The sequence below is a fragment of the Aspergillus tubingensis genome, assembly GCF_013340325.1.
Source record: "Aspergillus tubingensis WU-2223L DNA, scaffold_1, whole genome shotgun sequence".
In the NCBI taxonomy this organism is placed as follows: Eukaryota; Fungi; Ascomycota; class Eurotiomycetes; order Eurotiales; family Aspergillaceae; genus Aspergillus; species Aspergillus tubingensis.
In genome coordinates, this window is record NW_023336275.1 from 126,345 (window position 1) to 148,699 (window position 22,355).

Consider the following 22,355-nt stretch of genomic DNA (forward strand, 5'->3'; position numbering starts at 1 on the left):
TAATCACAATTCAGAAGGATGCAGATACAGACACAAGTCGTCTCTTCGTTGTTCTTATGCAATCAGAACATCCAACATGTTTTACGTACATGTAATCAACCACCCAACAGCAGAAAACCAAAATATAACAGGGCTGGAGGGCCGATATCTATATCTATCATCAATGCACCCCCTCATATTCGAGTCATCACTTCGTTGCTCAAATCTACGCCCGCTTAGGCTTCCCCACTCCTCCGTTCTGTTGTTCGACGGTAGATCTTGCTGGGACGTTATTGTACAGACGACGTTCCGCCAACTTGAGAACCTCATCGATGAGCCTAGTTGGTTTCGGTCAGCAAACATTCTCGCCAGGTAGGGGGGATTCAAGAGATTGACTTACACAACCGGGGCACTAATGGCCACGACGGCCTTCCATTCCATCCAGCCCAGGGGCAGGATCGAGAACAAACCCTGCAAGAAGGGCACATACAAGATCGCAAAGTGCAACGCCATCGAAAGGATGATGGCACCGACCAGCATGGGGTTGTGCCAGAGGAAGAACGTAAGAAGGGATTCGCTGGACGAGAGTGCGTTCATGGCGTTCAACATCTCAATGACGACCAGGATCGAAAGAGACACAGTAGAGGCCGAGCGGGACATATCGTTCGAGAACATCTCGCACCCAATCTCAGGGAACTGAGAGGAGCATTTGTGGAAGTGAGACTATACAGATATTAGCAAGACCGGAAAAGAAAAGAAAACAAGTAGACTAGACGACGTATATCTTACCAATTGCCAGAAGGAGATCTGAGGACCCTCAGGGTTGTACACAAACCACCAAACGTAGCCGAAGACAGTAGCCGCACCAACATAAGTACCGATCACCATGTATCTGAACAGAAGCCAGCCGCCAACCAGGGGCTCGTCGCGCTTGCGGGGGGCGCGTCTCATCACATCATGGTCAGGGGGGTTGAAGGAGAGCGCGGTAGCAGGCAAGCCGTCGGTAACAAGGTTGACCCAAAGAAGCTGCACGGGAATCAAAGCTTCAGGCATGCCCAAGGCGGCGGTCAAGAAGATCGACACCACTTCGCCGATGTTCGAAGAGATCAGGTAGCGGATGAACTGCTGAGTGTTGCTATAGATGGAACGTCCCTCTTCCACAGCCACGGTGATGGTGGCAAAGTTGTCGTCGGCCAAAACCATATCAGCAGCCAGCTTTGCAACGTCGGTTCCTGTTCCCATAGCCACACCAATATCCGACTTCTTCAGGGCAGGGGCGTCGTTAACACCGTCACCAGTCATGGCAACCACATGGCCTTGAGATTGGAGAAGATCGACCAGCTTGGACTTGTGGCTAGGCTCGGTGCGGGAAATTAAAGACACAGTCTTAGCAGCCTCGAGTTTCTCAGCCTCCGAAAGGCCGTCGAACTCCCTTCCAGTGAGGCTCTTGCCTTTAAGATCCTCGCCCTCGTGGAAGACACCAATCTGACGGCAGATCGACTCAGCGGTGTTCTGATTGTCACCAGTAATGACGATAACCCGAATTCCAGCATCGTGGCATTTCTTGATGGAAGCCGCGACCTCCACGCGAGGGGGATCGAGCATAGCGACAAGTCCGATAAGAGTCATGTTTTGTTCCAACTGGGCGTAGTCCTGGGACGATTGAGCGTTGTGAAGCAGAGGGTTGTTGTTGACACCGTCGACACTAGCCAGAGCCATCACACGAAGACCGCGGCTACCGTAGCCCACAACTTCAGCAGCGAGCCGGTCAAGATGAGACTTCGTGAGAGAGGCCCTTTTGCCGTCAGCTCCAAGGAGAACATGCGTGCACCGCTCCAAGATAGACTCGGGAGCGCCCTTGACGAGTAGCTTCTGTTCCTTATCATTTCCAATGAGCACGGACATGCTCTTCCGGTCACGCGAGAATTCGTAGGTTGCTTTCAAGGGCAGGCGAGCTTCGTAGTACGCGCTTGCGGCGTGGAGTCGCTGGGAGGCGGGGAGGCGGAACAGCTTCGCATTCGTAGCGGCATCATCAGTGCCAATCTTCTCGACCAGAACACGCAGTGCACCCTCAGTAGGTTCACCGATACAGGAAAATGAGCCATTCTTCGCATCGTGGGCCAAAGTCGCACTGTTGCAGCGAGCCATGACCTCCGCCATCTGTCGAACAGTGGCCGAGGACACGGCAAGGTTCTGGAGTTCCTTTCCATCGCGAGTGACTTTACCTTCAGGCGCAAAAGTAGTGCCTTCAATATCAATCTCCTCAACACCGTTGCCGGCCGCATTCAAATACGCAATCTTCTCTGCGCTCATTTGGTTGGTGGTCAAGGTTCCGGTCTTGTCGGAGCAGATCACACTGCAGCTGCCGAGAGTCTCAACGGAGGGAAGCGAACGGACGACTGCATTCTTCTGAGCCATCTTGCGGGTACCAAGTGCGAGGCAGGTGGTGATCACCACAGCCAAACCCTCGGGAATGGCAGCCACACCCAGAGACACCGCAATCTTAAGATAGTAGATGGCTCCCTTAGTCCAGCCTCCATGGGAAGGGTCGTTGAAATGCTCGATGTTGATGATCCACACCAGAATACAAATGACGGTAATTACCTTAGCCAGCATGTCTCCGAAATCATCGAGCTTCTGCTTCAGTGGGGTTGGCTCCGAGATCTGAGAGGTGATGCTCTCGTGAATGTCACCAATGGCGGTTGATCCACCGGTCAAGGTCACAATGGCGGTAGCGTGTCCATTAACAACAGTGGTACCAGAGAAAAGCATGTTGGTTTGATCCTGCTTAACGGCCTGCTTGTCATGAACAGTGCGGGCGTCCTTGCTCACACTCTCACTCTCACCGGTCAGGATGGCTTGATCCACTCGGAAGCTGTTGCTGTGAACGGCAAGTAGCCTGCAATCCGCTGGAACACGGTCTCCAACCGCAACAACGACAATATCTCCGGGAACCAGGTCTTCGGCCTTGACACGCTTGGTAACGCCATCACGGACAACAGTAGCTTCGTTTGCAGAGTATTCCTGAAGAGCAGCAATGGCCTTCTCAGCATTGCTCTCCTGGGTAACACCAACCACGGCATTGAGGATCAGAATCGTCAAAATCTATGGTATAACAGGATTCGTTAGTGTCTTGGGTCGAGGCGGCGCCAGACTCGGGAGGCTTTCGAGCTCATACCACAACGGGGTCAACAAAGGCGGACCAGTCATCTCCTTCTTCGAAAAGAGCCAGAACAAAAGATACAGCAGCGGAGCCCAGTAGAATCAGGACCAGTTGGTCCTTGAATTGTTCCAGGACAAGTTGCCAGAGAGGGGTTGGTGGTTCTTCCGCAAGGGCTATGAAGGTTCGAACCGCAAGTTAGTGCCTGCGACATTGCCCATGGGGAAGGAAAGCTGCAACATACCGTTAGGACCGTACTTTTTCCTCGATTGAGAGACCTGCTGTTGCGACAGACCAGAGCTCTCCTTGACGTCAAAATGGTCCAGCACTTCGGCTGGGGAATAGAGGTAGGAGTGCTCCATGTTGTTGGGACCCCGAAAAAGCGCAAGGTGGCCTGGAGCGGGAACAACAGAGAAGAGAGAGAAAAGGAAGGGAAGAGACCGGGGATATAACCCAGATCAAGACATGAACGCCAAGTGGCCGGAAGCTTGGGACCTAGTGAGTGGCACTGCAATCAAGTCGGAGAGGTTAGTCCCTTAGCGGGAAGGATCTAGAAGAGTAGTAGATAGATAGTAGGTTAGGATGGGAAGCGGAAAGCGGACACACCAGATAGTACCGTTGTTAATAATACCGGGCAAGACCAATCAATACACCAGATACCGTCAGCCAAGGAGGGAAGGAAGGAAATGAAGTAAAGTAAGAAAGAAAATAAATAAAAACAGGGTATTCTCTTGGTGTCTTGTGGTTTTCTCAAGAGGATGGCAAAAACTGCTGATTTATAATTTATAAATAAATTCCCCATTCCATACAAGGACCGAATGATGGGCCAGGGATTTTGCCTCTTGGGGGCTCGGGAACCGTGAACCAAGAGGCGGCTTTGTCAGGCACTCAACGTGTTCTCTTCATTTGCGGTGTCTGGATCTATCTGGTCCCCCCCGTCGCTGCGCCAGAATTGCCGGTTCCAATCCGACAGGGCTGAACCATACCATGACCGTGCTTCTGTGAGTCCGGGCGTTGGAGTCACTTGGCCTGTTTAGTAGTCTTTACGACTGGATTATTACACTCATCTTCCTACAAAGGTTCTATAGCTGTGTGTCTGTTATCTTTCGTGTTCATAAAAGTTCATGAAAAATAACTAGGCTGAAGAACATAACTGATCAATTAGGAAAAAAAAGGGTGAAGAAAAAAAAGAAAAGAAATTAAAAAAGGGACGCATTCTCCCCCCAACATTGCACAGCCTTCTTAATAGTTCTAAATAATCTTCCTACGTATCCATTTTCATTCTCGGCGTTATCTCCCTCAATTCTCTCTTTTTCTTCTCTCTCTCTGCAAGCGAGAAACCCACCGCTCGGCCATAACAATACCATACACTCTCCACTGCGAAACGATGATGCCTTCCTGGCTGACCCCAAGACTCGAACTAAAACCACTCGTCCCATACAATTCGCAGTCATCCTGGTTCATTTGGCGCCCATTTAGCGGGGTCTCACTCCTCGGATTGGAAGGTGCTGCATAACACCGGTGGAGGCCTCTTGTGTCTCGTAGATTTTGATTCGATTCCGTGCTTTCCGCCATGGTGTCGGACCCAGAGCACCTGCCCCAAACAAGTCATCGATCTTCCACCCATCCACACCAAACGGTACGACAGCTTGCCTAGTCCGGCCCTTGTAGACGCCCTGTAGGGCAGAGGGCCCGTCCACACTGCTCCAGAAGGTGATTTCATCATTTCATACCATCTATCGTTGTATTGGGGATTCTCCTCCTGAAACCCCAATGTCTTGACTCAGCAGCCCGCCTGTTTCGGTGGTTGTTGCAGTCCTGCGTAATCTCCGCTCAGGAAGGGTGTATTTAGTAGTAGGAGAACCCATAGTTGTCTTTTAGTTTGCATGGCCAAAAGCACGGTCAGCCTAAAAGGGATAGTAAATAAAGGGTTTCCTTTTTAATCGGGCAATAACCGGTGAACTTGTCATCTGCCGGGCTCTCAACATCTTTTTTTTTTTTTCGTCTCGTGCGGTTCTGAATAGACGATCATCGGAGATATGGAGCACAGCTCAGGGTACCACAGCCCGTTGAGGGTGGAGAAGCGCGACGTATAACATCTTCACCGGTTGTGCGGTAGAGAATAACCGGCAGAATAGGACGAACTTGGCAGTTAAAAAGACAAAGGGGACCAGAGCGATGCTGGTTCTGATGAACGGAAGAGCATGATGGTTCAACTCAAGGGGAAAATGAGTATGATCTATCTCCCACATGAACTGGTATCATTAGCCGCCCTCTTATGGTTTTCAACTCTTGCACCCAGGCTCTTGAAGTATTCATGGCTGCCTCAGTCGATTCCGGCCATGAATTTCTGAAGATCTCTATTTACAGCTCCTACTATGCTACTATAATTCCCTCCCCGTTTGGGGGATGTTAGGATGTTACTATGCCGCATAATTGGGAGCCTTTCACTAATAATTGAGAGCGACCGCTCAACTAAGGAGGCACTAACCATTAATTGCCTAGTTGGCTTTCAAACCCGGAGTGATTATTGTTAGATTACGTCAGGGTCCAGTGACCGGCGGAAGCAGGTGACCAGCAGGAGATTTGCTTGCTGACTCACCATGACACTGCCTGAGGCTGCCAGAGCAAACATCGCAAACAGACGAGGCGCCCGCTTCTCGCTAAAGCTGGCTGGTCGTCACCTTCACCGTCCATCACTCGTTGCTGGAGGATCACATCTGCCAAACCTCTCGTGATTCCCATCTTCTTTTCATCCCATTCTCCGTTGTCTCGTGCTCTACTTCGGTATCTTGCACCTCTACTCTCTCCTTTTCACCCTCTACCAAACCAACCACCGTCTTTCCCAATCCCCTTATCTCCATCAGATCGCCTACTATGACTTCTGAGGTATGTTATTCCACCCCCTCAGCCTGACCCCTCTCTCTGCTCTGGCGGCTTCAACTGGCGTCCGTCCAGTTGCAGTCCGTTTAATCCCTAGCCGCATGTATTCCTATGTCGGGAAATTCTCTTGTGTTTTCTCAGTTGTTGCGTCGCGATTAGTCTGGACTCAGCTAACTGTTCTTCCCCCCCTTTACTTGCAGCGTGAGAAGTAAGGATCCAGACCCGTCTCGACCAGTGACCCGACAACAGCAACACTGACACTACACCCTTCTGCAGCAAGACGTTCCTCGCCCGGCTCTGTGAGCAGGCTGAGCGCTACGATGGTAAGATGCCCGTTTACTGCTCTGCCATGTTGGCTTCACATGCTGATCCCTACCGCCTATAGAGATGGTCACGTACATGAAGGTCAGTAGCCGCCTGTCAGCCCCTGGGCTCTTAACAAGCATAATCGCTAACTCTTGTGCAGGAAGTCGCCAACGTATGACCCCCCTTACCTCCTTCTGACGAGAAGCTCCCCCCTTTTCCCCCCGTAACCCCCTTTTACCCGTGGGTCAAGCTGACCCCGCATCAGATTGGAGGCGAGCTTTCCGTCGATGAGCGTAACCTTCTCTCCGTTGCTTACAAGAACGTGGTCGGTACCCGCCGTGCCTCGTGGCGTATCATCTCCTCCATTGAGCAGAAGGAGGAGTCCAAGGGCTCTGAGCAGCACGTCTCGATCATCCGTGACTACCGCCAGAAGATCGAGACCGAGCTCGAGAGGGTCTGCCAGGATGTCCTCGACGTTCTGGATGAGTCCCTTATCCCCAAGGCCGAGACTGGCGAGTCCAAGGTCTTCTACTACAAGATGTGAGTCTTGGATTAGGGAACGAGCATTTACTGGCAGGTATAAAGAGAGCAGAGGCTGACTGTTGTACGAACTATAGGAAGGGTGACTACCACCGCTACCTCGCTGAGTTTGCCTCTGGCAACAAGCGCAAGGTCGCTGCCACCGCCGCCCACGAGGCTTACAAGGTGAGCTCTTTGAATTGCGTGCTATATCGGAGGACTCGCACTAACAATCATACAGAACGCTACCGATGTCGCCCAGACTGACCTTACCCCTACCCACCCCATCCGCCTTGGTCTCGCCCTGAACTTCTCCGTCTTCTACTACGAGATCCTGAACTCCCCCGATCGTGCCTGCCACCTTGCCAAGCAGGCGTTCGATGACGCCATTGCGGAGCTCGACTCGCTTTCGGAGGAGAGCTACCGTGACAGCACTCTGATCATGCAGCTCCTGCGTGACAACCTCACTCTGTGGACCTCTTCTGATGGCAACGAGGCCGAGGGTGCTGCCCCCAAGGAGGACAAGCCCGAGGAGGAGACCGCCGCCGCCCCCGAGGACAAGGCCGAGGAGCCCAAGCCCGCTGCCCCTGAGTCCTAGAGGGGTGGTGTGTGTTCTTGTGTATCAAAAACAGTTGTGTCCCCGACGTGCCAGTTCAGGTGTGCGAATACTACCCGGAAACGCTTATGAAGGTCTGCTTTTAGCTGTGCGAAGGGTCTGGACCGGCACATATCTTCCACTTGTTCGGGATCCTGTGGGTCGGCCGGCGGAGTTTGATGTTTGGAGAGCGAAGAAAAGGGGCTGAGTGGAATTTACCTCTCTTTTATTCTCTCTTTATTCACCCCCAGCAAGATACAGTGTCTTATTTCCAACTTTTTTATTCACCCCACGCCCCTTTTCCCGATTTCCCCCTGCTGTTTCGCTCGTACGTGTTAAGAGCCTTAAGCTTTACAATATCTCAAATCAAAGTAACCAGTTCTCTCAATCCCATGACCCGATACCTTAACGGGAATCAATTTATCATCGAATGACTGCTAGATTCTGTATCCTTCTCAAGAGCCGCGATCCCATTACTGCTACCACCGTTGGAAGTCTTTATTACCGCCGTAAAGATAAATAGCCGCCTTGCACACTTACTGCCACTGCCACCCACTGCCCCTACAGAACATATATTACCTCATCACCTCCTAGTACTCGTTAACACTACGTCCCAAGATGAACATTTTATAGTTAGTAAGAGAGCCATAGACTTAGTAATCGAACAACTGCGACAGCTTCTATACTAGCTGGAAATATATATGCTACCAACGAATATGCCGGGAGAGATGAGCCATGCTCTATAAACCGTATAGGAAGCCGAGTAGCGAAAAATAAGTAAAAAAAAAAAGAAAAGGGACAATCTTATATGACGGATATACAAAACAGAGGATGAATGGACATGGTTTTATATGATGCATGTCAGGGCGCAAGCCGGTCTAGCAAAGATATAGAGTGGATAACTGAGAAGAGCATAGAAAGAATAATAGACACGAAACTAAAAGCAAATGAAGGCAAGTAAGTTAAGGGGATTGGTTTGGTGGTTAAGAAGAAAAAAAGAAAAAGGAAATATAAATGTTCTAAATAACAAAATCACATGAAGTCATCGTCATCCAACCCATCATCATCATAAGAGTTGGTTTCAATCCGGTTCTCTCTGGAAGTGACCAGGGAGACCTTGGTCTTGGCCGCCTTGGTCTTCTTGTTACCCTTATCGGCAGCACGCTCCTCCTTCATCTTCTCGTTGCTGAGGGTAGTCAGGGAGGAAGCGATCTTCTTGACATCACCACTGGGCAGGTCCTTGACGAGCTGCTTGATGAAGTCCTGCGCCCACAGAGCATACTGGGGCTTCTTCGACTGAGTGGTCAACAGAGGGATAAGGGTGGTAGTGACGCGGGTGAACTGGTCCTTGGTGGCGGGCTTGAAAAGAGGCATAGCCGAGAGATCGACGGCCTGGGTCGGGTCGGCCGAGTCACTGATGACCACGGCCTTGGGGGCGCTGCGGTTGCGCATACGGTTCAGGTCGATGTCACCGAAGAGGTCCTCGGCGTGCTTGAGGTCAGCATCCTTCTCGGTCTTGCGGAGACGGGCTCTCCGCTCGGCCTCGTCCTCATCGCTGTCGTCCGAAGTCTCAGCATCGGCATCTGCCTTCCGCTGGGCCTTCTTTTCCTGTATCCGCTGTGCCTTGCTCTTCTTGTTGGCGGCGGCTTCGGCTTCGGCCTTGGCCTTGGCCTCCGCTGCCTTAGCGGCCTTCTCGCGCTCTACTTCGGAATCTTCGGCGGCGTCCCAGGAGTCGAGAACCTAGTTCATTCAGTCAGATTGTGGGGGAAAAGGTGGTGGGGGATTATTTCCACGACTAAGGCTGAGAGAGACGGCGCGGGGCAGATTGTGAGGCAAAAATGGACAGGGAGGGGGAGGGGCGGCAAAAAAACTTACATCCTCCTCTTCCTCATCGTCGAACTTGCGGCGGGCAACCACAGGAGGGGGAGAGACACTCTCCTCTTCGTCATCTGAATGAAGCCGTCAGTATCGTGAATGGCTTGCCATGTTGTCCCGCAATGTATATTCCTATGGCGGGCGAGGGCCACAAAAATCCAAAAGAGGACATACCCCACTTTGAAGGAGCCATGGCGGGCAAAAGTCGTCAAGTTTGGGGCGAAAATGACAAGCTGGAAAGTGAGTTGCGTGGCTGGCAGTGAAGCCGGTGATAAGCGTAAGTCTCACGCAGAGGAACTGGTGTCGTTGACGAGGTACTGCTGGAGGAGGGAATTTGTTTGAACGACCGAGTGGCTGATCCCGTGGGGCATGCGGCATGGTCACGTGAACGCGGGATTGCCCGTGATGCCCAATCTTACTATGTACTTACATTGAACTTGGGGGAAACAATAGGAACTCTCTATATTGAAGGGTGAAAAGAAATATTTTTTCATTATGTGCCACTAAATTCAATTATTTGGCCTTTGAATTCGTCATCATAAATCTTAATCATCTCTGATGTTTTCGCCGCCTAGTTCCATCCCAACGATGTTGTTCTGCAGCCGCTGGGAAGGGCTAGTGGGGACCGCTAGGGTCTTGCACTGGGTGACATTATACGGAAAATGGCTGCATTTACAGGTTAACGGCAGTGCGGAACTTCTCGCCGGCGTAGACGGCGTTGTCACCGAGCTCCTCCTCGATACGGAGGATCTGGTTCAGCTTAGCCAGACGCTCGGAACGGGCAGGAGCACCGGTCTTGATCTGGCCAGAGCGCAGACCGACAGCAATGTCGGCAATGGTGACATCCTCGGTCTCACCGGAGCGGTGGGAGACCATGACACCCCAGTTGTCAGCGTAGGAGTCCTTGGCAGCCTGGATAGACTCGGTAAGGGTACCGATCTGGTTGACCTTGAGCAGGAGAGCGTTGCAAGACTTGAGCTCAATGGCCTTCTTGATACGCAGGGGGTTGGTGACAGTCAAGTCATCACTATAGAAATAATCAGTTAGCGACGAACAACTCTAACGGGGAGGTTGCATTGAGAGGAGTACGTACCCGACAATCTGGAAGTCAGAGGTCTTGTAGAAGTAGCTCCAGGCCTCCCAGTCGTCCTCAGCGAAGGGGTCCTCAATGCTGACAATGGGGTACTTGCTGGCAAGGGACTTGTAGAGGTCGGCCAGCTGCTCGTAGGTGAGCCACTTGGAGGAGTCGCTCTCAGGGTTCTTGAAGTCAAGGTCGTACTTCTTGACGTCGGCCTTGTAGAACTCGCTGGAGGCAACGTCCATGGCAATGCTGATCTTGCCAGTGTAACCGGCCTGCTCGATGGACTCGGTGATCAGGTCAAGAGCCTCCTCGGCAGTCTGGATGTCGGGGGCGACACCACCCTCGTCACCAACGTTGCCAGCGGACTGGCCGTACTTCTTCTTGGCAAGAGCCTTGAGCTTCTGGTAGACCTCAGCACCCTGGCGGAGACCCTCAGAGAAGGAAGAGGCAGTGCTACATGCTGGTTAGTGATGCGATCTACTTTGTGAGTGGCATGTCAGCTGCAACTTACTTGGGGACGATCATGAACTCCTGGAAAGCCAGGCGGCCACCAGCGTGGGAACCACCGTTCAGGACGTTCTGGAAGGGAACGGGGAGGACGTAGGGCTTCTTGGTACCAGCAAGGTCGGAGATGTGAGCGTAGAGAGGGATGCCCTTCTCAGCGGCACCGGCCTTGGCGATGGCCAGACTGACACCAAGGATGGCGTTGGCACCGAGGTTGGACTTGTTGGCAGTACCATCGAGCTTGTTGAGGAACTCATCAACCTTGGACTGGTCCTTAACATCGAGGTTCTCCTTGATGACGGCGGGGGCAATGGTCTCGTTGACGTTCTTGACGGCCTTCAGGACACCTAAGTCAAGCAGTGGATGTCAGCTGGATGGAATTGATTACACCAAGGATGCAGAGAAGGATGCTCTGAACTTACCCTTGCCACCCCACATGGTCTTGTCGCCATCGCGGAGCTCGTGAGCCTCGTGCTGGCCTGGATATTGACTGTCAGCATGTCCAATGTAGAGCTGGAGGACAACAAGGTCCTTGATTGCTTGTTGACTACTAACCAGTGGAAGCACCAGAGGGGACAATGGCACGGTGAAGACCAGTCTCGGTGACAACGTCAACCTCGACGGTGGGGTTACCGCGGGAGTCGTAGACGGAGCGGGCGTGGATCTTAGAGATAGGCATGTTGATGGACTGGGGGGAGGAGAGTTCTGGATCAGTGAAACTGAAAGGAAACGAAGATGGCAAAGAGAGAACAAGGCCCAGATATAAGGGAAAAACGGAGGAGGCAAAAATGTAAGCGCTCCGGACTTGCTGTTTCGGTGTGCACTAGTAGCAGCGGGGGGAGGGTGGTGAGTGTTCACCGAGGACCCAAAAAGAATGAGCGGATGGCGGATGAGTGACGGAGAAGGGAAGGACGGGGAGGGGGGGGAAGGGGAGAGGTGGAGAGGTCCGATCCATCGAATAGACCAGGCTCGGCACAGCCCAAGTTTCCCAAACGATCATCTCATCAATGGGATTGGTGCTAAATCCGGACATGCCAGATCATTTGATAGACAGACAAGATGGAATGATGGGCATATAGACAGGAGGATGTATGGATGGAGGGGTGAAGCACAACAACATGGTGGGATGATGGCGGGGTCATGACCCCCAGCTTAGAGAAGTTGGAAGAACAGGAGGAAATGGGCATGGGAGAGAGATAATAGGAGTGATGTTGATGTTGATGATGATGAGTATGAGTATGGGGTAGACAAGTAATACTTACAGGACCTTGAGGATGAAGGTTGTACTAAGTAAGGAAAGAGCTTTCTTGAGAGTACTCTAACACAAGAGGAGGGGAGGAGGAGGGGGAAGTAGTAGATAAATAATAAACACGACAACAGACTGTTACAGGCAGGCTACTTCTTGTAAGCTTTCCCACCCCCAAAAGGCGTGCCCCGGGAAAGCTCACGGTCTCGTCCTCCGAATCTTTCCAAGGGAATGGTGGGGCAGACAGCATCAGTCGCTGCTCTCGCTGGCTGAAGCTGTCTCTAGACTCTCAAACTGCTACCCTCCCCAGCGAGATCTTCCGCATTCCCTCGGGGTAAGGCGGGTGTTGCTGCTGAGGACGGGGTTGACGAACTGACAAGGCTCCATGGCTCCTCTTTTCCATGTCTTCTTCCCGACCTGGGTCACGGCTAAAGGTAATAGAAAGTATGATGCTTATGGTACGGATCGCAGATGCATCCTGTCACCTGTAGGCGCAATAGCCCCTCCTTTTCCACACAACAACAATACGCACCTACTACCCCTCCATTACAGGTAGTAGTAGCTTGAACTTTCTGTAAATCCTCCAGGACCAATTGAGTGAGTCAGAGTACTACCAATCATATCAATTATGATCTATCTCATACGTTGAGAGAGCATCTTCCACCTGCCCCTCAATGGGTGGGAAAACATCCAGCGCTTTCTTGTCTGGAAACTTCCATTGCGTAATGACGAAAATGCCCGCGGCAAATGGACTAAGACATAGACACCTTGGTGCCTGAGAGGTTACCCCGGATAATAGATACTCCGACAAGTGATAGATTGTTGGCCTTATCTTCCTGCAGCCTAACTATTCAGGCATAAATACAGGCATACATTGGTGATTATGTCATTGTCAATGAGCCAGCGTCATGTGATCACTGTGAGCTGGTGGCTGCTGTGAGCTCCTCGACAGCTCGCCGAGCTGGATGCAGTAAGACCAAGTACCGTCAACCAGCCCATCCCTTATCAATCCATCTGCATATTCACCCTCCCGGGTCGTTACCTTGTTTTCTAAAGACCCCCGGGGATTTTGCTGTTTCGACTTCGCCCTGCTTTTCGGTCTCCCTGATTGCCTTACATCATGAACGGCGCCAGCGATCCGGAGAGAGAGCAGGCGCTCGAGGATTACAAGAGGAGCCTGTTTGAGCTCCGAGAATGGGAAGCCAAGCTCAAGTCTCTTCGCATGGGAATCAAGGATTTGCAACGAGAGTTCGACATCTCTGAAGAGAACATCAAGGCGCTGCAAAGTGTCGGCCAGATCATCGGAGAAGTGTTGAAGCAGCTGGATGAGGAGAGATGTAAGTTCATCTCGACTTCTCATCCCTATACCATTTATTCCCGGGCAGAAACACGTCCAACATATGCTACTCTTTCTACCGGTATGTGAGCTGACCCGTTTCAGTCATTGTCAAGGCATCATCCGGACCGCGTTATGTCGTCGGTTGCCGCTCGAAGGTCGATAAAGCAAAGCTGAAGCAGGGTACCCGTGTCGCCCTCGATATGACCACACTTACTATAATGCGAATGCTCCCGAGAGAGGTCGATCCGTTGGTATACAACATGTCACTGGAGGACCCAGGCCAGATCAACTTTGCAGGAATTGGTGGTCTGAACGAACAGATCCGCGAGCTTCGAGAAGTCATTGAGTTGCCGCTCAAGAACCCCGAGCTTTTCCAGAGAGTAGGAATCAAGCCGCCCAAGGGTGTGCTCCTCTACGGTCCTCCCGGTACCGGAAAGACGCTGTTGGCACGAGCAGTGGCAAGCTCAATGGAGACCAACTTCCTGAAAGGTATACATCTCTAGTTCCGGGCGCGGGCGTAGGTAGGCCTAGATCGCTAACTCTGTCCTAGTTGTCTCGTCCGCTATTGTCGACAAGTACATCGGTGAATCTGCACGGTTAATAAGAGAGATGTTCGGATACGCCAAAGAACACGAGCCTTGCATTATCTTCATGGACGAAATCGACGCTATCGGTGGAAGGCGTTTCTCGGAGGGTACCTCGGCTGATCGAGAAATCCAGCGTACACTGATGGAGCTTCTCAACCAGCTGGATGGTTTCGATTACCTTGGAAAGACGAAGATCATTATGGCTACGAATCGGCCCGACACGCTTGACCCGGCTCTGCTGCGAGCCGGTCGTCTCGACCGCAAGATCGAGATTCCCCTGCCCAACGAGGTCGGTCGTCTGGAGATCTTGAAGATCCACTCCAGCACCGTTCAACTGGATGGTGAGATCGACTTCGAAAGTGTGGTGAAGATGAGCGACGGACTTAACGGTGCTGATCTTCGCAACGTTGTTACGGAAGCGTATGTCTCTCATTCATCATTGCTCTGCCTTTTGTCTTTTACATGAAGAACACTAACATGGAGATACAGTGGTCTATTTGCTATCAAGGATTACCGGGATGCGATCAACCAGGATGACTTCAACAGAGCGGTCCGCAAGGTGGCTGAGGCGAAGAAGCTGGAGGGCAAGCTGGAATACCAGAAGTTGTAGTTCCCGCTTGATTGAATACCTGAGAATTAGCCATGATGTAGAAAGCTATTATTTCCAACTTATGGGAAGCCAAACCCCCAATCTGCTTATGCTCATCTAATGTACACAATCCATGCAGTGATGATGCCGTGCAGTTTGCAGCCTTGTACTTAAAGTAGTAGGTACAGTTTAAGTGGTAGCCCGATTAATCACATGGGACATTTCCCCACAAACTAGGCAAAGAAGGTGCATGGACCCGAGCATTGGACCCTGACCGGGTAAACATGTCTGCCATGGGTTGTAACTGACAATCGAGCTTGAGTACCAGTGTTGATGACGATGATGGCTTCCTCTCCAGATACTGTGAATATGCCGCCCGTTCGTCGCCAAGGCCGCGACCAAGGATCGGCATCCATGCGCTGAGGACAAGTTGAGCTAGGCGCCACATGGGCTTTACACGCGTCCATCGGAATGGCTGTCCTCACTTTTATGTAATGCTCGAATCAGTTTCCCTAGGCGCCGAAACATCTTCTCAGAATAGTTGACACCTGTTCAGTATCTTACTGTCCAGGAACCATCGATGGCCTATTAGTGTGCATCGGGAGACAGTCCGCGGAGATCAACAGACCCAACTTGCGACCGGTCATCTTAAATCGCAAAGAGATCAAATGCTTGGTTCAATCGGGGGCCTGCTAACTTTATCGGTAATCTTGCCATTTACTCCTGGGAGCTCACTATCGCTGCAGCATTTCACAGTGCTTCTTTGGCTAACCGTTGAATGGTCCTCTCATATTTCCTACTAGATCTAAAACCGTTCGCCCCGTTAACTATAGTCTTGCCGCGATACTGACTACTACTTTTGGGGCTTACCCCAGACTACCTATTTACCTACCTACGAACGAACGACGTATCCTGTAACCAGACGTCCTTGCCTGAGCACCAGCCTCAATCCGAGACAAGACACTGAACCTATGCGAATAAATCCGACAGGCCACATATTGTCTCGGACTTAGAGCGCATCGGAGGTGTGGTCCTCCTTCGGTAGAGGACAGATATAGTAGTAGAAGCTTGGCGGTGGTGGTCATGTCTTTCCAGGCCCCTCGGAACAGTTCTCCATTTTCGTCTCAGCAACCGTTCCAGAATAACTACTGGCGTGCTAGTCGAAGCCCTGGGACCAACGGGCTGCCTGGCTATGGGTTTTCGCCACCGACTGGTATCTCCAACTCCCTGAACAATCCCCTCGCCGGCGACCGCACTCTCCCCATGTACAAGGACAAACCCTACTTCGCACCACGACGCACCGGTCCGAGAGCCAGGCGGCGGAAGATCATATATAGCGGACTATGTCTGTTTGTTCTGCTCGCTCTCTGGTACTACTCTGGCTCTGGTCAGCCGGAATGGAAGACACCGGACGCGGAGAAGGGCGCCGAGCTCTGGAAGTGGGTGCAAAGTTTTGAGGAGTCGGAACCACCATACGATGGCAGTGCGGTGACAGAGAAAATTGACTGGGAAGCAAGGAGGGAGAAAGTCCGCGACGTCTTCATTGTCAGTTGGGATGGTTATGCAGCTCATGCGTGGGGTATGTTTTTGAATGGAAATAATCTCTGCTTCTTGGATGTGGTGACTGACAATGGCTTTGTCTGCTGGTGATTAGGTTACGATGAATACCACCCTATCGCCAAAAACGGCCGACACATGATTGAAGGAGGAATGGGGTGGATAATTGTTGATGCGCTGGACACGTTGATGATTATGAACCTGACGTCCCGAGTGCAACATGCCCGCAGCTGGATTCACAACTCGTTGCAATACAACCAGGACCACGATGTGAATACCTTCGAGACTACCATTCGCATGCTGGGAGGCTTACTTTCCGCACACTATCTCTCCACGAACTACCCCGAGCTGGCTCCGCTCACGGATGACGATACAGGCGCGCCGGGAGAAGACTTATATATCGAGAAGGCTACCGATCTGGCAGATCGTCTATTAGGCGCCTTTGAATCCGGTACGGGAATTCCGTATGCAAGTATCAATCTCAACAAATCGGAGGGCCTCCCTTCGTATGCGGATAATGGCGCCTCATCTACTGCCGAAGCAACTACTCTCCAGCTGGAGTTCAAGTACTTGGCCAAGCTGACGGGCGAGGCCGAGTACTGGCAGGCTGTGGAGAAGGTCATGGAGGTCGTGGACGACCAGAAGATGGAAGACGGATTGCTTCCGATCTACGTATATCCAGAGACCGGCGAGTTTAAAGGCGATAACATCCGTCTCGGTAGCAGAGGCGACTCGTACTACGGTATATATCCAGCCGATTCCATGCGTTAATTCTAATGCGCTGACTGATGTCTTCTAGAATACCTCATCAAGCAGTACCTTCAAACGAAGGAGACTGAACCGATCTACAAGGACATGTGGGACGAGTCCCTCGTTGGCGTGCGCAAGCACCTAATCACCTACACACAGAATGCCAAATTGACCGTCCTGGGCGAACGACCTGCCGGGCTGCACGGAGTCCTTTCCCCCAAGATGGACCACCTAGTCTGCTTCTACCCCGGCACAATCGCCCTCGCAGCAACCGGCGGGCGTCCTCTTTCCGAGGCAAGACAGTCACCCGACTGGGGCCAACGCCAGGAGGAAGAGATTCTCCTCGCCCGAGAACTAACCAAGACCTGCTGGGCAACGTACCTAATCACGAAGACCGGCCTCGCACCAGAGATCACCTACTTCAATGTAGACGACCCTCGTGTTATGGAGACAGACATGTACCCAGACTCGACGATTGCCAACCCCAGCTCAGGCCAGCAAAAAGCCTCTGGCGAACTCCCCCTCCTTTCCAAATCCATTTACCCCGTCACCGACTACTCCACCAAATGGCGCGATGACCTCAACATCCACAAACAAGACCGCCACAACCTCCAACGCCCAGAGACCGTCGAATCCCTCTTCTACATGTACCGCATCACCGGAGACGACATCTACCGGCATTGGGGCTGGGAGATGTTCAAGTCCTTCGTCAAGCACACCGCCGTGGTCGAGGACATCCCTGTTGATGAACTCAGCAAAGAAGACACATCCAGCTCAACATCATCGTCGGAGACAGAAGAAGACGACGGAACCCGACAGAAGTCGAAACCCCAGAAAATCACCGGCTTCACCTCACTCTCAAACGCCGATGACGACCCCCCAGTGAAGCGTGACAACATGGAGAGTTTCTGGATGGCAGAGACGCTCAAATACTTCTACCTGCTCTTCTCGGACCGCGACTTCATCTCTCTGGAAGAACATGTCTTTAACACAGAAGCACACCCTCTCCCGCGGTTCAAGCCGACGGGCGAGTTGAAAACAGGATGGATGAGGAAGAGTCGGACGATAACGACATCTAGTGAGGAAGTGGAGGAGTCGGTATAAATTTCTTTTGACTATCTATTTTCTTTTTTTGCTCTTATATAACTCTTGGACTACGTTTCCTTGGGTCTTTTTTTTCAATATAAAAGAAATATGCCGTGAATTGATTTATCGCCTCTTGTTTCTGTCTGATGCTTTGCTTTCTATACTTAAGTACTGTTAGTACATATTGCTCCTGCATTCTGGCTTGTTGCATCATCCGAGGCAGGCACTTGGGTTTATTCGTCTACTCACTTTCATTATCTACCGATTTTGGCTTTATATAACTAATATTACTACTAGTGTTATTACTAGTAGTAGGATTTGCTCTTTCATGACTTGGCTTCGCATTGAATGTCTGTCTGTACGATAGATCCTCTGGTACATATATTAAACTTCCCTGTGGGTGTATATATACTATGTACAGATTACGTACTAGTAGTAAGCGGAGAGAAACAATCGTTATCGTTTCCTCGTTATATGTACACGTCGTGGCTAGCCGGCTAGTTAATGGCTAGCTGGTCAACATTTAATTCCTGCGAGCCCGCTGCACAGCAGCCTCGATGAGCCGCTTGTACCCACGGACCGCCTCCTCCAATTGTCCGACAGTGATAGCCTCATTATCACCATGCGCAACATGGATACTACCCGGGCCATACAGATAGCGCTTGACTCCCTCGGAGACCTTCAGGTTCGGCACATCCGTACCATAGTTCACCGTGGTGATCTCGAATCCGGGGACGTCTGTGTCCAGGTCCTGAGGTGCGTACCCACCAGAATACGCAGCAAAATCGCAGTACACATGCTCATCACCACCAGTGGCATTTCTCACCGCACGTGCAACAATGTCCCTCGCCTCGTCGGGCGTGCCCGCCGCCAGACGGATCGCCACTTCAGCGATCGCGGACGAGGGCACTACGTTGGCCGCGACACCAGCGTCCACGCGCCCAATGTTCACGGTCGTTTCGCCGTATTTATCGCTCGCGGGAAGTCCGCCCTCCGCTTCTGGGATCTTGCCTAGACGATCAACCCGCGATAGAGCGGGCAAGAGGGCGGAGATGGCGCTGCTACCGAGCCAGGGGTATCCCGAGTGAGCGGCTTGGCCAGTTGCAATGATGGGGAACTCCAGCATGCCTTTGTGGCCGGCGACGAGGGCCTGCTCGGTGGGTTCACCGAAGATGACGGTATGGTAGGGGGACGGGGAAGGATTGAGAGTGGAGTTGTCGGAGAAGGTGCGCATGCCGAGGCCACCGACTTCTTCGTCGACAACGAAGAGGAGGCCTAGGCTGGCGGATGGGTTGGATTCGAGGGTATCGAGGACGGCGAAGATCTGGGCGGCGACGCTGGCTTTGGCGTCTACGGTGCCGCGGCCGGAGATGAGGATGTTGGAGTTGTTGTTTGCGTCATCGTGGAGCCCATAGGGGATGAAGGGGGGTACGGTGTCGATGTGGCTGGTCAGGAGGATCTCAGGGCGGTCTTGGGAAGGCGAGGTGGATGGGTAGGCGAAGATGTTGAAGCGGTTGGGGTCGCCTTTGGAGGATGAGGGGACGGGCTGCTTGATGACGGTGAAGTTGTGCGATTCGAGGAATTCCGCCACGAAGGTGCCTACGGCCGTCTCGTTACCAGAGACGGAGGGGATCTGGACGATGTCGCGGTGGAATGAGAGGAAAGGCGAAGCGTCGATGATGTCGGACGCGGTGGAGGCGAGGGACAAGAGGGTCTGCGGGGAGGCAGCCGAGGCTACGCCGACGGCCGCGAGAAGAGAGATGGGGGATTTCATGGTTCTAAGTGGCTAAGGGTGAGTGGGAAAGGGTAAAGGCATTCCCTGGATGAAGGATGGAGGTCAATTGGCTGATGAGAGGGAGACTGTCGAGGGGGACAGGGATGGGGAAGAATTGTTTTGTGATGCTGGGATGAGGAGTCAATGGAATGCAGGATTGATTGAAGCGCGATTTGGAGATAAGCCATTTCTGCCTGAGGATACAGGCAGCATTAAGGCAGGAGTGAGTCAGTCGGTCTGGACCTGCCTAATTGGGGATTAGTGTCTGGTCACGCCATTCCTTCTAAGTAAATGGATCTATCTGTAAGATGAATCGTTGTATAGATCACCAGCAGGATACAGAAGAATGCACCATGATGCATATACACACTACACAGCACTTTTACTTGCTAGATGCACAGAAGAGCAACGAAGGGTCCTGCTTGGACTGGTGCTCCACCAACCAACATCATGATGTAGAATCAACTGGAAATAGAAACGATCCGCTCAATTAACTTCTGCAGTCGGCCGACTCGTCAAGAATACCTAAATCTCCTCGAGAATTGGCAGAATGACGTCCCTGGAAATGCCTTTCTTCCGCAGTGTACGGAACACAACTACACAGCACTTTTTGTCCGATTGCCATCATGCATCTTTGAGAATGAAGTACTGAAGGATTGGAACAGGCGGCAACTAACAAAACATCCCGACCGTCATTGCCGGCCGTCAACAGATATGCTCAGTTGCTCACAAAGCATGGCGCCAAGATCCCTTACCGTTGGAGTTTTCCGCGGAACAGCGCCGGACTTCCACCCGCTCGAATAGCATTCTTGATGCGGTCGAGCTGGACTGAACCAAGGAAGAGAACATCAGAGTTGAGGGAGGCAAGGTTCCCGGTCGGTTGGCGCTGAAGCCATGTGGATCTGACGTCGGCACCAGACCTTTGAATGCTCACATTCTCACACACACACACAGAGAGAAGAGAATCAACTAATCAGAACTTACTGTAGAAGGCAAGTTGAGGGATCCCATTCTTGTTCTACCTCGTCCCCACCGCTGACTTGGCTCTCGCTCTCTACTGTATAGTAGGAAGTTTACTAGTTAGTTGGTATAGAAACAATAGTCATCATAACAAGGAAGGTAGAAAATAATAATATCATCATCATCAGAACTGGGGGCGCGGTCCAGTACCCAAGCAGTGCCACGGCGAGATTCTCAATCTCTCTTGTGTTCCCTCACGCATTGAAGCACAACAGCTCCGGCCACTGCAAACTATTCATTCCCACACCCCCTGCTGTCTTCCCTCCCTTTTATTCCAACCTGCTGTTCCGTCGGGACTGGTCCGATGTCAAATCTATAATGTGGGAGAGGATGGTTGATAGGTCGTCGTACTTTCGGGGACTCTACTTGGTCCCTGAAGGGGTATGACGACGGGGTTGAGGGGTCGCACAGCGCGTTCACAAGCAGTAAAGGAATGGAGCTCTGTCTATCCGATGGGGGGATGCTCTGTGTTGGACCAGTCGAGTCGGTCAGAGTCTAGACAACTTCCTCTCCAGTCCCCACTACCCTCGCTGGGTTCCCTTGTTCGTCCGGCTTCTCTGTCCGTCTCCATCCTCGCTTGCTGTGTTGGAGACGGCGCCGATGTGCAGCCGTTGAAACCTGTCTGAGGGAGGATTCAGACATTCACCATCCATACCCACACACACTACACCAACTCACAACTGCAAATTGGGATTCATCATTCGATGCAAGTCCTTATTTGAACCATCCCAGTCGACTCAGTTGCCGAGCTGCTCGCGGATTAGTACATACGGAACACTACCACTACTACCGACTTACTACTTACCGGAGTAGCCATTCGACCGCGTGTCTTCTCCGACCCACGATGGCCACAGAAGCCCAAAGAACAATTGCGAGCCATGGCCACTGAGGCCCGATCCATGGTTCCCCAGCCACGGAGCGAAACGGAGCCCTCACAGGCCTGTCTAAGTTAGTGTAAACCCGACGATCATCCTGACTGTGGTTAACTGGTTCCTCTGGTTCTGTGGTTTCAGCCTGTGGTTCTGGTTTTTCTCCTCTCTAAAATCTTTTCCCTGTTTCCTTTTCTTTTTTCTATTTTTTGCCCATCGACAGCCCTAAAACTGGCCTGTCAGATGGCTGGGTCGACAGGGAAAAATTGGGCCCAGTCAGCAGGCTAGATAGCTCCGATAGAAGGAGAATTTAGTGACGATGGGCTAAGACTGCGATCCAATGGATCAACTGGGGCAACGTTCTAAAGGAAAAAGGTCGACTGGATGCTGTCAAAAAAAAGAAAAAACCGGTCTAATTTGTCAAGTGTCACAAGAAGATTTTCATCGCATCGCGGCGTGTAGAATATTAGCTATCAATAATGAAGCAACATTCCTGACACACACACACACACACACACACACACACACGCATTCTCTCTCTCGCTCGCTCACACTCTTGCGCTGGGTTGTAGACATTGTTGTTATTGTTGATATTTGCCTATACGTGCTTTGTCTGTGCTCCCAGATCTCTTTCAT

At 51.8% G+C, this 22,355-nt stretch overlaps 7 protein-coding genes across 7 annotated transcripts; 3 read left to right on the forward strand and 4 right to left on the reverse strand.

Moving 5' to 3' along the window:
• Nucleotides 1-205: 205 nt before the first annotated feature.
• On the reverse strand, nt 206-3,501 carry AtWU_00049 (calcium-transporting ATPase; the record flags this gene model as incomplete). Its single annotated transcript, XM_035495165.1, has 5 exons — nt 206-317; nt 380-702; nt 769-3,084; nt 3,158-3,315; nt 3,384-3,501. 5 exons carry the CDS (start codon nt 3,499-3,501, stop codon nt 206-208), a joined length of 3,027 nt encoding a protein of 1,008 aa, XP_035351058.1.
• Nucleotides 3,502-6,016: 2,515 nt separating this feature from the next.
• AtWU_00050 (14-3-3 adaptor artA-like protein) lies at nt 6,017-7,445 on the forward strand (the record flags this gene model as incomplete). The annotated part of the gene is made up of 8 exons (XM_035495166.1): nt 6,017-6,028; nt 6,223-6,230; nt 6,299-6,345; nt 6,408-6,427; nt 6,489-6,500; nt 6,594-6,868; nt 6,946-7,033; nt 7,089-7,445. 8 exons carry the CDS (start codon nt 6,017-6,019, stop codon nt 7,443-7,445), a joined length of 819 nt encoding a protein of 272 aa, XP_035351059.1.
• A 1,029-nt stretch (nt 7,446-8,474) lies between these two features.
• On the reverse strand, nt 8,475-9,510 carry AtWU_00051 (eukaryotic translation initiation factor 3 subunit J; the record flags this gene model as incomplete). The annotated part of the gene is made up of 3 exons (XM_035495167.1): nt 8,475-9,182; nt 9,318-9,391; nt 9,492-9,510. 3 exons carry the CDS (start codon nt 9,508-9,510, stop codon nt 8,475-8,477), a joined length of 801 nt encoding a protein of 266 aa, XP_035351060.1.
• Nucleotides 9,511-9,989: 479 nt separating this feature from the next.
• Nucleotides 9,990-11,581, reverse strand: aspf22 (enolase acuN; the record flags this gene model as incomplete). The annotated part of the gene is made up of 5 exons (XM_035495168.1): nt 9,990-10,344; nt 10,411-10,851; nt 10,910-11,249; nt 11,325-11,381; nt 11,458-11,581. The coding sequence occupies 5 exons, from the start codon at nt 11,579-11,581 to the stop codon at nt 9,990-9,992; spliced, it is 1,317 nt and encodes a 438-aa protein (XP_035351061.1).
• A 1,687-nt stretch (nt 11,582-13,268) lies between these two features.
• Nucleotides 13,269-14,684, forward strand: rpt4 (proteasome regulatory particle base subunit RPT4; the record flags this gene model as incomplete). The annotated part of the gene is made up of 4 exons (XM_035495169.1): nt 13,269-13,485; nt 13,590-13,976; nt 14,038-14,494; nt 14,564-14,684. 4 exons carry the CDS (start codon nt 13,269-13,271, stop codon nt 14,682-14,684), a joined length of 1,182 nt encoding a protein of 393 aa, XP_035351062.1.
• A 1,062-nt stretch (nt 14,685-15,746) lies between these two features.
• On the forward strand, nt 15,747-18,074 carry AtWU_00054 (glycoside hydrolase family 47 protein; the record flags this gene model as incomplete). Its single annotated transcript, XM_035495170.1, has 3 exons — nt 15,747-16,242; nt 16,318-16,962; nt 17,020-18,074. 3 exons carry the CDS (start codon nt 15,747-15,749, stop codon nt 18,072-18,074), a joined length of 2,196 nt encoding a protein of 731 aa, XP_035351063.1.
• Nucleotides 18,075-18,579: 505 nt separating this feature from the next.
• AtWU_00055 (M20 family metallopeptidase) lies at nt 18,580-19,830 on the reverse strand (the record flags this gene model as incomplete). Its single annotated transcript, XM_035495171.1, has 1 exon — nt 18,580-19,830. The coding sequence occupies one exon, from the start codon at nt 19,828-19,830 to the stop codon at nt 18,580-18,582; it is 1,251 nt and encodes a 416-aa protein (XP_035351064.1).
• Between the last annotated feature and the right edge of the window lie 2,525 nt (nt 19,831-22,355).